The sequence below is a fragment of the Balaenoptera borealis genome (assembly GCF_965194805.1).
Source record: "Balaenoptera borealis genome assembly, chromosome: 14".
NCBI lineage: Eukaryota > Metazoa > Chordata > Mammalia > Artiodactyla > Balaenopteridae > Balaenoptera > Balaenoptera borealis.
In genome coordinates this window covers 3,978,187-3,992,857 of record NC_138875.1, presented here as the reverse complement: position 1 = coordinate 3,992,857, position 14,671 = coordinate 3,978,187, and the positions used below count along the sequence as shown (strand labels likewise).

General features: G+C 43.2%; 1 protein-coding gene across 5 annotated transcripts in view; it reads left to right on the top strand.

Annotated features, from left to right (window-relative positions):
- ZNF407 (zinc finger protein 407) overlaps positions 1 to 14,671 on the top strand; it is a 517,289-nt gene that overhangs the window by 15,776 nt on the left and 486,842 nt on the right. For all 5 annotated transcript variants that reach the window (XM_082353374.1, XM_082353375.1, XM_082353372.1 and 2 more), the window contains exon 2: positions 9,249 to 13,982. In XM_082353374.1, coding sequence (XP_082209500.1) covers positions 9,308 to 13,982 — 4,675 coding nt within the window. In that variant the 5' untranslated portion in view covers positions 9,249 to 9,307. The remainder of the gene's footprint in view (positions 1 to 9,248; positions 13,983 to 14,671) is intronic.

Sequence of the window (14,671 nt, the reverse complement as noted above, 5' to 3'; positions counted from 1 at the left end):
CCGACTCTAGCTGGAAAGGAACTCATGGCTACCGTTAGCTCTGAGGCAGGTCGCTTGCTATCAGTGAATCTGGGGGCCTATAAGAAGGAAAAGCCTCCTCCAAAATGAGCAGGTCTTTCAGAAATATTAAGACTTTTCTTTTATTCCATATAGATCTAAATTTAAAATTCCGCCTCATCTCTTTAATAACTCTTGATTTCATTACACCACTTTTTCACTGTAAGCTATATCAGATCTGATTTTGATAGTGGGAGAGGCATCAATGTAAATGTCAGTTTCTTAAGTTCTAAAATCTTACAGAAGTTTGATAGGAATTCTGCCCTCGATATGCATTTCGGAGTATACTTCACTTAACATTTATTGACCTCCTCCTGTGTAGCTTAATACTATCTTGCTAGTACAGAAGATTCCTGTTAAAGGTTGGAGCATATAGGAAAGGAAATTATGTATAAACTACATATAAAGGAGGGGTGAACTTGAGCCGATCTGTTCCTGACAAGGTGTAAAGGGAGAGAACGGGCATTATATTAGTAGTCCAGTGCTATATAACAAATTACGTCAAAACATGGGGCTTCAAGCCAGTTTCTGCGGTCAGGGATTTGGGAGTGGGCTCACCTGGGTGGCTGTGCGCCAGGTCTCTCCTGGGCCGCGTCCCTGAAGTGCCTGAAGGCTCGCCTGGGGCTGGAGGAGCTGCTCCCTCGTCGCTGGCGGCAGAGTTCCTCTGGCTCTTGGTGGTGAAGCTTCAGTCCCTCGCCACCTCCTGGAGCCCGCCTCGTAGGCTGCAGGGGTGCCCTCCCGCTTCCCCGGACAGGGTGCGGCGAGGGAAGGGGGCAGGCCCGAAGCGTGGTGGAGCTCCCTCACCTCCGCTATTTCTGTCCCTTCTAGGCAGGCCGGCACGCCAGCCCACACCAAGGTGAGGGCTGGCCCCACCCTTTACCGGGAGTGCCAGAGAAGTCTGTGGACTCGCTTTGAACCACCACAGGCTTTTTCCTGGGTGGGGAGAAGCACAGGTTTACACACATAGCTGAGGAGAGCATTGCAGCCAGTTCTCGGGACAGTGAGGAGGTGGGTTTTAGTGGACCCAGGTGTTCATGTGCTGGTCCCATTGCAAATAAACCACAGCTATATTACACATCCATTTGTGGTAAACTGCCTCCAGTGTTATCTAGTAAATGGTTTTTAGGGTGTTAAATTATACTCTTTTGTCATGGAAGAAATTATTCAACTTGTGAGCATTTTCATGGAAAAGTGGTTTTCTTTTTTTTTTGGGTAGGATCAGATGCTTTGTTTTGTGGTCTCTGTTAGGCATTGATGCTTCTGATGGGAGAGTTTGGTGAGAGGAGGATTACATAAAGTAAAGTACCCTTTTAATTACCCTTATGTTATGCACTTGGTGTTTGTAACCACAACGGATGCTTCAGACTTTCTCATTAGCAGCCTCTCCATAGGGATGTGGTGGTACTGTATTAAGTTAGTGACAGTATAATGGTAAGTGACGTATTTTCAATAAAAAGTCCAGTTGAAATGGTAGGTTAAGAAAGAGATCTGAGTAGTCCACTAATTTCCCTTCATTCTCGTCTCAGCTGTCGCCACTGCACGTCATAATAGGCTCCTAGGGCGTTTTACCTGTCCTACCTTGACCTCCCAGGCCCAAAGGGAAAGGGCGAAGACCGTCGGGAGTTTCTGTATATGCCTGTGTGTGCACACCTGCCCTGCCACACATGTGTCCCCTGCTGTGATTTTACTCTTGGCCTGGTACCAACGCGTGCCAACTTCACAGCGTTTGCATCAGGAATTTGGGTCGGTCTAGGAGGGATGAGGGTGAGCTGGCCTGGGGTGGAGGCGGGGAGAGGTGTTTCCTGTGTGGGTGGCCTCGTCATACTCCTGGGCGACTGTGTCCCTGCGTGTGTGAGAGACATAGCTCAGCCTCACTTACTGTACACTCAGCACAAAAGAGGGACGGGATGAAGAGAGACGCGGAGTCGAGATGCTGTGAGTGAGAGGTGGAGCGAAAGGGGAAAATTTCATCCGTGCTGCCCACAGTGAGGTTAGCATATGAAATGGCCGAATAACTGGTATGTTTCTCTACTAGCTCCTGAAATACTTTCTTAAAAATGCTGAAAAAAAACTTCCTGTGAGAAATGGCCACCAGGTGTCATCAGAATGCTGCTACTAATTTGTTTTATTATTCTCTTTTTTAAATTTTTGAATTTTATTTTATTTATTTTTTTATACGGCAGGTCCTTGTTAGTCATCAGCTTTATACACCTCAGTGTCTACATGTCGATCCCAATCGCCCAGTTCATCACACCACCACCACCATCCCCCGCCGCTTTCCCCCGCTGGTGTCCATATGTTTGTTCTCTACATCTGTCTCTATTTCTGCCCTGTAAACCGGTTCATCTGTACCATTTTTCTAGGTTCTTATTATTGTTCTTAAAAAGTATATGCATGTTTTGATTTCTTTCTTGCACTTTTTTTTTCTCTTTTCTTTTTAAACTGTAGCAGAGACTATTTCAGTTAGAGTAGGGACTTTCTTTTGGGACATTTTCTTGGTGAGCTAATAATTTTTTATAGGTAAAATTGAAGATCATTATATAAAACTTATTTATTTATTTATTTATTTTTAGTTGAGGAACAACTACTAGTTGAGGATTTGGATGAGAGTAGAAACTATAAATGGAATTGCATATTTGAAAATCTTTGGCACGGTGAGGATGTGTGTTGAATGGTAATTGATGAATTTGTGTAGGAACCGTATGCTTTAAGAAGATTTGGTTTAATAATATATCTCATTATTTTAGTCTAAATACCTACTAAGTCTTCTGAATTTTGAAACCTTGCTGTGGGAAGAAATCGGAGACTCACTGGCTTCTCCAATGGGTACAAGTACCAGGACTTTCAGAAAGAACAGGGATTCTGCCTTGCTTACTTTGAGGGTTGACAGTGAGTCCCATGCCTGTTCTGTTGTATTGCTTTGTTCACAGAGAATTAAAGGTGCTTTCTGGTACATGGTACGCTTTCCATAAATGTTGAGTGAATGAATTAAATCTGCCTCCAGAAAAGAGTCCTTGAACTTTCCCAGTTGGGTGATTTTTGAATTCTGCTATAATAACCTAATAAGCTTTCTGATGAAGGTTTTTCTTAAAAAAAAAAAAAAAAAAAAAAAAAAATATATATATATATATATATATATATATATATATATATATATATATATGTAAAAGGTTCCTCATTTCTGTTGAATCCCCTCTAGGTCACTTTAAGATACTTACTAAATCACCTTGCACTCCCGCTTACTGATGTCATTCTAGTTCAGGCCTTATGACTTAAACTATTATAATGTGCTCTTTCTGCCTCTAGACTTTCTCTACCCATGATATGTCCTGCATACTGAAAAATGAATCTTCCTGAAGCAGTGCTGTGTTTTGGTGACCCCCCACTGACACTACTGAATAAGTCCCAGTTCTTAATTCGGAGCCTCCTATGATGTGGTGTTGGTCGTCTGCCTGGGTTTTAAGATGCCCTGCAGTAGAAAGCCAGGGCTGTAGCTGTCTGCACTGCTGACAGTCTCACGTGCTCATTGGGTGTGCTTTGCGGCTTTGCTAATCCCTTTTTTCTACTTGAAATGTTTAACTGTTCCTACCTGCCCCCTCAACAAAAGAAAAAAACAGTTTTAGTGTCCTGGGGTTTAGCTCAAATGATATTTCTGCTCTTTTAGCCAAATAGTCTACTTGGCAGTATGGTCCCTTGCTCATTTATACTGCTGTAGTTCTTAGTTTATATCACACACGTGATCATATGTGGCCTTGTGTTAGAGTTCCTTTCCATATATGTCACATGGCTCCTAATAGAATATGAGCCTGCTGAAGGCAAAGGTTGTGTTTGTATCATTATAGTTCCTTTCATTTTCTGGGCAACTCAATATATGTATTTGTTGAATGTTTGTTGTTCTTTCTTGGTATAATGAGATGTTGAGTTATTTCATTAATTTAAAAAGTCAGTTGGGAAATAACAAATGTAGAAGCATTTTCTCCTTTTGTTTTGGGATTTTTGGAGCCATTCTATAGAAGATAATGAAGAGCCTCATTATTTTGCCTCTGCGTGTTACTGTAGTCATTCTTTTGTCTCCAAAAATGTGTTGAGTCACGTGCCGTCTATGGAGCATTGACTCTGAATAGACGTACGTGTGTGGGTCTTCCGTGGGTTGGCGTTTGTGTGTTCTGTGCGTGTGCACCCGCTAGTGTCCGTAGTGAAGGTGGTGTAGCCGCAGGCCACAGCGGTGTCGGAAGAGGAGATGAAAGGACTCATTATTGAAAGAAATTCTCACCGTTTTAGATTAAGCATTAAAAGGTTTTTAAAAATAACTCCTGTTATGAATGTTTTCAAACATATATGTATGCAAACACATAGAAAATTGATAGGATGGAATACTGAATCCCCATGTAACTGTCACTCAGCTTTCAGCACTGTTGGTACCTCGCCTTCACTAGGCTCCTGGACCAAAGTGTATCTCAGACACTTTTCATTTCATCAGTAAATACTTAGATAGGAGACATTCCTTATTTCACAGTGAGATGTTTGTTCATTCTAGTACCTGTTGTGTGCTTGGAATTGTTCTAGGCTCTTGGGACATGTGAGTGGATAAAATACACCAGGCCCTTACGTTCTAGCTTGGGAGACAGAAAGCAAGCTAGACACATAAATAACCAGAACAAGGAAAAAATTGATTTCATCAAAATTTAAAACTTCTGCTTATCAAAAGACAACATTTATAAAATGGAAAGGGAGAAAATATTTGTAAAACATGTATCTGACAGAGGATTTATATCCAGAACACATAGGCTCAATAATAAAACAGACTGGTGTTGTAAGAAACGGGCCAAAGGCTAACAAGGACTTCGCGGAGCATGTAGCGTCGTTCAGCACCGTCGCTAGTTACCGGGGACATGCAGAGTAACTTCACACGCACCCACTAGAAAGACTAAAATTGAAAAGGCTGACAGTGTCAAATGTTGATGAGGAAGTGGATCAGTCACAATTCTTGACACTGCTGGTGGCCGTATAAAACAGTACAGCCACTTTGAACATCAGTCCGGCAATTTCTCATACAGTTAAGCACACACATCTGCCCTCCAGCCCAGCAAGGCCACCCCTAGGTGTTTACATAAAAGAAATGAAAATCTATGTTCATGAAAGACTTGTACAAGAATATTTATAGCAGCTTCATCATAATAGCCAAAAAGGGAAGCAGCTCGGTGTCCATCAGCAGAATTGTAAACCTGTGCACTGGAATAGTGCTCAGCACTGAAGTGGAGCACGTTGCTGACCTGTGCAACACAAGCATTGTGCTGAGCAGAAGAAGCCAGACCCTGCTTCCCGCCAGAAGGGTATATGTTGTCTGATGTCATTTATATGCACTTCGGGAACAGGCAAAACTAATCTATTGTGGAAGAATTCTGAGCAGCGGTTGCCTCCGGGTGCGGGAGAGGGGAGGGGAGTGGGTTACAGGGACTGAGCATGAAGGGCTTGAGAGAGTTTCGGGGGAGAAGGCAGTGTTCTCTGTCTTGAGAGGGGCAGTCCTGAGGGACCCTCTGCAGCTCTCTGGGCTTCTCTTTCTGCCATCTCTCCTCTCCTTTACTCTGCCCCGCAAGCTCTAGCTACCCTCCTCTCTGCTGGGAGGTCCCTGGGCTCTGTCTGTGGCCTGCGTCCATTCTTCAGGCAGTAAGCTGGCGCTCACCTGGTTTGTTTCTCATCTCTCAGGATCACTGTCTTTTGGTGCCCGATCTCCAGTGTCTTGTGCTGTTGTTTCATAGATTCTGTTTTTTTTCTTTTTTATTTGTTTCATGCATGAGAGTAAATCCAGTCCCTGTGACTCTTGACCAGAAGTCGATGTCCTGGACTGGACAATATATCTATTAAAAAAAAAAGTCTCACCCCTTAAAATGTAAGGCAGAGGTTTTGTGTTTTTTCTTTGCTTTAATTCCAGTATCTAGTACAACCAAAAATACTTGGCATGCAGTAGGCCCTAAGTGAAGATTTTGGAACAGACACATGATTCATTCTTTCTTTCTTTCTTTCCTCCTTTTGCTGTTGCATTACAAATGTTGAATAGCAAACCCAATGCTTTATCTAAAACAGCATTTTCTAAAAGGTCCTTTGGAACACTGGCCTCTTGATTCTTTATAAACAAAGGGCTCTGTAATGAAATTAGTTTGGGAAACACTTATGTACTGAGAAATTCTGTGATAAAGACACTTGTTTAAACCAGAGTTTTCTACACTTACTTGACCAGGGATATTTTTTCCCCTCAGAACACCTACTGACCTTTTATATAATTTATATTTTCTGGAACACATTCTGAAGAAATGGTGATCTGATGTTGTACATCTTGTAAGTGTAATAAAACTATATACATTTATCTTTTTCACTCTTTTACAAGAGTGATACAATATGTTACTATATTACAATATATTGTAATAAATACAAGATATTTTTGTATGTAAATTACATATGATAATTTATATATTTTTAAGCAACTTTATTGGGATATTCACATACCATACAATTCACCCATTCATACTACGATTTAATGGATTTAAGTATGCTCACAGACATGTGCAACCATCACCACAGTAAATTTTAGAACGTCTTCATCACCTTTTAGCTATTATCCACCACCGCTACCCCACTGTCTCCCGTCTCCTGTCCCGTGCTCCCGCCCAGCCCTAAGGAACCACTATTCTACTTTCTGTCTCTATAGATTTGCCTATTCTGGGTATTTCTTATAAAAGGAATCATATAGTATGTGGTCTTTTGTAACGGGCTTCCTTCACTTCGCGTAATGTTTCCAAAGTTCATCCATATCGTGGTTTGTATTAATACTTCATTCTTTCTGTGGCCGATTAACATTCTGTTGTATGGGTGTACCTCATTTTGTTTACCCGTTAATCTGTTGCTGAACATTTGGGTTGTTTCTACCTCCTGGCTATTGTGGATAATATGGCTATAGAAATTTGTGTCCAAGTTTTTGTGTGGACGTATGTTTTTATTTCTCTTGGGCATATACCTAGGAGTGGAATTGCTGGGCTGTAAGATACACTGTGTTTAATTGTTTGAGGAGCTGCCAGACTCTTTTCCGAAGTGGCATCATCATTTTACATCTCCACTAGCATTGTATGAGTGTTCTGATTTCTCCACATCCTCACCAACACTTGTTATTACCTGACTTTAAAAAATTTTTCTTTTTAATTTATTATTCATTTTTGGCTGTGCCGGGTTTTAGTTGTGGCATGTGGACTCTTAGCTGTGGCATGCATGTGGGATCTAGTTCCCTGACCAGGGGTCGAACCTGGGCCCCCTGCACTGGGAGTGTGGAGTCTTACCCACTGGACCACCAGGGAAGTCCCTTATCTGACTTTTTGATTCTAGCCATCGTAGTAGGTGTAAAGTGGTATTGCATTATAGTTTTGATACGCATTTCTCTGATGACTACTCATGTAGAGTATGTTTTCATGTGCTTTTTGGCCATTTGCGTATCTTCTTTGGGGAAATGTATATTCAGCTCCTTTTCTTTAAAAATTTTTTTAATTTTTTAACTTTTGGCTGCGTTGGGTCTTTGTGGCTCTGTTGGGTCTTTGTTGCTGCACACAGGCTTTCTCTAGTTGCGGTGAGCAGGGGCTCCTCTTTGTTGCGTTGCACGGGCTTCTCACTGCGGTGGCTTCTCTTGTTGTGGAGCATGGGCTCTAGGCACGAGGGCTTCAGTAGTTGTGGCTCACGGGCTCTAGAGCACAGGCTCAGTAGTTGTGGCGCACGGGCTTAGTTGCTCCGTGGCATGCGGGCTCTTCCCGGACCAGGGCTCGAACCTGTGTCCCCTGCATTGGCAGGTGGATTCTTAACCACCGCACCACCAGGGAAGCCCCTCAGCTCCTTTTAAAATTAGATTTTTAAAAAATTATTGAGTTATACGTTTTTTTTTAATATATTCTAGATTAAGTCCTGTATCAGATATTGATTTGCAGAACATTTTTCCCATCCCGTAGCTCGTCTTTTCACTTCTTTTTGGTGGTCTTTGAAGATAATGTCATTTGAAGCTTTTAATTTTGATAAAGACCAATTTATTAATTTTTTCTATTGTTACTCATGCTTTTGGTGTCATTATCTTATGTATAATTTCTAGTCCCTACTTTTAGCAGAGTCAGAACAACAGCCTTCATTTGGTTTGTCATCGTGACAAAAAAACAAAAAAAAATGGTTAAAATAGTTAAAAATAGTTACCATTAGCTTTGAGGCCATAATACTTGATGAATAGTACTTTTTATTAACATCAAATCAAATGGCATTTGGCTGAGAATTCTATTCATGGTGTAAAGTAAATGGAAAATGATATGTTTTAATTGAATTAAATAGCATAATGAAAAATAAATGTTATTGATTTTAAAACATTTTCTTCAATAAAATTCTTCCCCCCCCCCCCGCTAAAATTTACGTTATTAATTCTACTCTATCAGTGACGTTTCACCTTAACCTATTAACCTTCAGACAACACAAAATGACTGTTAGATGAAGAAATTGGTGATTGACAGCTGGAACAGGAGTGGCTGTTCATTGGCAACAGTGCTTGAACATGAACCATGATGTGTGATGAGCATATGCATGTTGTTAATTAGGATATACTTAGAAGGATGATACTCAGACTCTTTGCTCTAGGGGAAGAGGATGAAGCAGTTGTTTTAAAATTATGTTTTTTTACACTGGGACTTGGGCTTCTGTTGGGAAGCTAAAGAGGGGGAGGGCTGGCTCCCTGACTTGTATCACAGCAGTTTTTGTTTAATCTGTTTTACAGAATGGGAGTTCACAGAAATGTACTTTGAAAAGAGGGCTTCTCTGTTTTTTGTTTTTTTTTTTTGTTTTTTTTTTAAAGTAGTAAATTGAAATGTACCAGTAAAAAGAATTAAAACATGGGAGTTTTTTTGTGAGCTGGTTGAAAATTACTTTTTCTATCAAAGTGGTGTAGCATTGCTTCCTGAGTCAGCAGTATGACGATGTGGTATGCCCCAAATCTGATTTCATGAATTTCATAAAGGACTTTGCACACGCGATCAAATCCATCTCAATGTAAAGAAGACCTCGAGGCTAATTTTATGATATTTTTCATCTAGTGTGCCACCTTATGTCGACTTTTGGACTAACTTGTGTGTCTTTTCTTTATGTTCAAAGGTTTTATGCCGTTTTTATTTTCTTCCCAGGTTAGGTGTGCCCAGTGAGCCACCCCGACACGAGAAGCATCATCAGCACTTTATTAGTGATGGATACTGAGAAGAAACCAGAGAATGATGAGGATGACAGTGTAAACAAAGACGCAGAAGACTTGAGAAGTAGTTCACCCCAGGATGTAGATTGTGGGCCTGTATCTGAGGTGATAGCAGATTCCTCTGAGAGTTCCACAAGCAAAAGAGGTTTTTTAGAGTCATCAGACTTTGACAGCGCTGTCGTGGAGAACGATGGAAATGAACACGCTTCCAAGAGAATGAAGTTAGCTGAGGCAGAGCCCCTCCAGTCGGGAGAGCTGGGCATCCGTGGGTCAGAGAGGCCTGAGGGCGCCGGCCCGGAAGCGGGTGTCCCGTTGGCGGGGACAGGGGCGGGGGCCCTCCTGAGTGACCCTGATGGAGGCGTGTGTCTTCCTGGTGCCTTCGCCGCCCCCTGCAACGTTAGCCCCACGGACGCTGCTTCTCTGGAAACAGACGCTGAGAAGAAGCCCGCTCAGGAAATGGTTTTCCTTGATCCAGGAAGAGAGCTTCCCTTCTCCCAGAACGAGATGCGTGCGAGCGGTACCCTCAGAAGCGTGGATGCAGTTCTGCAGTGCGGCGCGTGTGGTCACTCGTTTGCTTCCCGCTCCGATTTGGAGAAGCACGCCGAGTGTCACGTGCAGCAGCCTGAGGACCACGCGTGCGGCCCCTGTGGCCACAAAGCGGGGAGCAGCGCGGCCTCGCATGTGCATGTCAGGCAGGCGCACGGGCCGCAGAGGGTCTTCTCTTGTGACCTCTGTGGCTTTCAGTGCGTGGAGGAGAACCTGTTGAACGCACACTGTCTCGGCAAAACACATCTCCGGCGTCAGAACCTTGCTGCTCGTGGAGGGTTTGTACAGATCTTGACCAAACAGCCTTTTCCTAAGAAGCCATGTCCCATGGGAACAAAAAGTGTTCGCACAAAGCCAAGAGCGTCTAAGCCAGTAACAAAGAATGGCGGTTCAAAAGGATTACGAAACGTTGGAAGCAAATTTAAAGATTTCAGAGGAAGCATTTCTAAACAAAGTGGAAGTGGCAGTGAGTTGCTGGTTGAAATGATGCCATCCAGGAATTGTTCGCCAGAAAAAGTAGAGATTGTTGAAGAAAATGTAACCTCCCTCGATATACCTCGGAATCCCGAAAACCAGAGTAAAAAGTTAGGAGACTCAGTCACCTCAGAGGGTCTCCTAGAGCAATTGGAATCTACCAGAAACATCCTCCAGGCGGCCCACGGTGTCAGTACAGCCTCAAGACCCAGACCTGAGCGGAACATCCTCCTGCTGGGCAGCAGCTTCCGACGACGCAGTGGCACTTTCGCCTTAAGGGGCCAGGCAAAGAAAAGGTTCACTCTTTTAGGAATTAATAAAAGAGGCACTACTGAAACTCAGAGGCTGTGTTTGAAACACTTTAGAACACAGATGAAAACAAGTGCTGCCGAGTCAACACCTCAGCATGCAGAAACCGGTGGCAGCGTCCAGGGTCTGTGCGTCACGTCTGCAGAGACCCAGGACCTGAAGCAAGACAGGAGAAGCTCCCATCTCCCGTGCTCCTTTGACTCGCTGGCGGTGAGGCCGCCTTCTGACGACCAGGTGTTGTGTACGTGTACAGACTGTGGACACACAGCCACAAACAGGACCGAGTTGGAAATCCATGTGAAGAGGTGCCACGCAGAAGAGATGCAGTCTCAGTGCCAGACGTGTGGCTTTTCCAGTGCGTCCCGGAGGGACTTGGCTGCACACTCGCACAATCACCAGCATCAGCAGACCGCCCCCGGCCTCAGTTGTCAGTGTTGTTCCTTTACTTGCTTGAATGAAATGTACCTGAGAGACCACATGAAGGAAAAGCACAGTAGGGGTTTCCTTTGCACGCCTTGTAATCTGTTCTTCTCGTCTGAGAAAGACATGGAGGAACACAAAACAACTGAGAAGCACATTCACTTGTTGGGTCAGCCAAAGACTTCTCAATCATTTAACAATGATTTGGTTTTACAGACTTTACCTTTAAGTACTTTAGAATCAGAAAATACAAAAGATTCTGTGAGTGAGTCAGGAAAAGCAGCTCAGGAAGAACCAGTTCAGTCCAGGGTAAGCCATGGAAATGAAGTAAGACATGCGAATAAGCCTCAGTTTCAGTGTAAGAAGTGTTTTTATAAAACAAGATCTTCCACTGTTCTCACAAGACACATAAAACTCCGCCACGGTCAAGACTATCACTTTCTTTGTAAGGCATGTAATCTTTACTCATTGAGCAAAGAAGGAATGGAGAAACACATTAAGAGAAGCAAGCATCTTGAAAATGCTAAGAAAAATAATATTGGCTTAAGCTTTGAAGAATGTATTGAAAGGGTCTGCATAGGTGCAAATGACAAAAAAGAAGAGTTTACCGTTTCTGGGAATGGAAGGATAGAAGGCCATGTGGAAGGTGTGCAATTCCAGGAGCATGGCTGTCTCGACAAGAGCATGCTCCTTCCCCAGGAACTGCCACAATCTGGTGTAATCACCAAAGAGGCTGAATTAGCTTTGACCACTGCCCCAAAGAGAGGGAGACCTAAAGGTAACATCTCACGGACGTGTTCACATTGTGGTCTTTTGGCCTCGAGTATTACAAACTTGACCGTGCACATTAGACGAAAACACAGTCACCAGTACAGTTATTTATGCAAAGTGTGTAAGTATTATACTGTAACTAAGGGAGACATGGAACGTCACTGTGCCACCAAGAAACATAAAGGACGTGTAGAAATAGAAGCGAGTGGAAAACCAAGTTCAGATATCATTGTTGGCCCGGAAGGGGGTAACCTTGAAGCCTGTAGGAAGAACACCACTTCAGCAGTTTCGGATGTACCTGCCAACGAGTCAGCTGAAGCAGACACCTCCGTTTCGGAAAAGCCAGTACTAGAGCAAGGGAATCCAGTTGAAGTCGACGTTGAGAACGTATTTCATTCTACAGATGGGGAAACTAACGGTCACATTCTTGAGAAAAAGGAACAAATGTCTCTAGAACCAGAGGACCTTATCCATCAGGGCAATGCCTGCTCCCAGGGAGATGACGCAGGTACAGGAGACAACAAATGTGCGCACTGTGAGTTTAACGCTTACTCTTCTGCTTCTCTAGAACTGCACATAAAACGGAAACATACAAGAGAGTTTGCGTTTTATTGCATGGCGTGTGATTACTATGCTGTGACTCGGCGGGAGATGACCAGGCACGCAGCAACAGAAAAACATAAGATGAAAAGGCAGTCTTACCTGAACTCTTCTAACGTAGAAGCCAGTTCTGCAGAAATGTCCAGAACCATCATTATTCCTGAAGGGCAGCATCAGCAAAGTTCTGAAGAATTTCAGATAATTTCAGACCAACCCTCTGAAACTCTCAAAACTAGAAATGCCGCTGATTGTTCTATTTTGGATGAGAATACTAATTTAGATATGTCCAAAGTACTCTGCGCTCCTGGCTCTGTAGAAATTGAGACTGAGGAAGAATCTAATCTCAGCGAAGATCATTCCTTTTGTGAAGCTTTCCAGCTGCCCCTTGCCAAGGATAAAGTTATGAAACCGGAGGAGATGGTGTCCCTTAATATTTCTTCTAATTATGGCTCCCCAGGCAACTTTCAGAATGAAAATTCAGGAAGCTCAGCTTTGAATTATGAGACAGCAAAGAAAAACCACAGTATGTTGAATGACGTCAGTGATCCAAACACACATTGCAAGAGTGATGGCGGAAACGTAGGGGACAAGGCAGATAAAGTCCTTGGCAAACGTGTGCGCCCCGGGGCTCTAGAAGGAGAGCATTCGGCTGAGAGCACTATGCTGAGAGTAACTGGAGAAGCGCTCAACCTGGGTAGCAGTGGTCAGAACAAAGTTGGAAGTGTGCAGAGTTCAGGGGATTTGAAAGATGTGCCAGAAGATCCCGTTCTAGAGAATAAGGAGATTCTGATGAATTCCCAACATGAAAGTAAAATAATTTTGGAAGAGGATGGTCCAGCTTCTGATAGCACCGTTGAAAATACTGATGTTTATGAAACTATAATCAGTATTGATGATAAAGGACAAGCCGTGTACAGTTTTGGCCGGTTTGATTCTTCCATCATAAGGATAAAGAACCCCGAAGATGGGGACCTGTTAGACCAGTCTGAAGAGGGGCTTATAGCAGCAGGAGTGAGAATGAGTGAGTTGCCCTTAAAGGACTGTGCTCAAGGTGTGAAAAAGAAGAAAACCGACAGCGGTTCCTTTGCGGAATCCACACGAATTCGTTGTGATGACTGTGGCTTCTTAGCAGATGGTTTGAGTGGACTGAATGTTCACATAGCCATGAAACATCCTACAAAAGAGAAGCACTTCCACTGTCTGCTGTGTGGAAAGTCCTTCTACACGGAGAGCAACCTCCATCAGCATTTGGCCAGTGCTGGTCACATGAGAAATGAACAGGCCAGCGTCGAGGAGCTTCCCGAGGGAGGGGCCACCTTTAAATGTGTCAAGTGTACAGAGCCCTTTGATTCTGAACAGAATTTATTTCTGCATATTAAAGGGCAGCATGAGGAACTGCTCCGAGAGGTGAATAAGTACATAGTGGAAGACACTGAGCAAATCAACCGCGAGAGAGAGGAAAATCAGGGGAACGTTTGCAAGTATTGTGGGAAGATGTGTCGCAGTAGCAATTCGATGGCATTCCTAGCACACATTCGCACTCACACAGGTATGTAAAGTGCAGCAAACCTCTCTTTACCCACCAGGTGCAGAGGAGTGACAGAGTTCGGACATTTGTTCCCACCCGAATGTGGAGTCCTTAACTGCATTTGCCAGTCGGCCTCCACCCGGTTCACCTCCCACTGCCCCGTGGCTCTGGACGCTGCCATAGTCTTTGTTGACACTTAACATTTCTAAAGGTAATTAATTGAGCCTTAGTGATTCCAAAGGCACGATGTTTGGCAGATTTCTTTTATCAAGAAGCCTGGTCCCTCTGATGGCGTTTGTTAAATTCCTGTCTCTCACAGCTTTTCAGTTGTCTCTAAGTCCTAGTTGTTTGGTTTTCCAAGTGGCACTTTGGGTTTCAGAGGACATATTAAGTGGCTTTTGAGGAGTGGAATATGAAACTTTTCTTACAGTTTTAGGGATTTAAATGTATTCATTGCCAGATAGTTTATATCCCAAAGTGTAACTCCCAGGCAACAAGATTCTGCTTTCAAGGATCAAAATTAGCCAACACTTTTCAAAGTTAATACGTCCTAGGGATTTGGTTTGCATGGAGGTAGCACTTGATTTAGTTTCTGTGCTGTCACATGTAGTGTTCCGTTTTAATGTTCAATTTTAGGTAGAAATTTTTTAAAAAAACTTTTTGTGGAAAATACATAAGCCACTATTCTAAATTTATGTAAAAATTCGCTG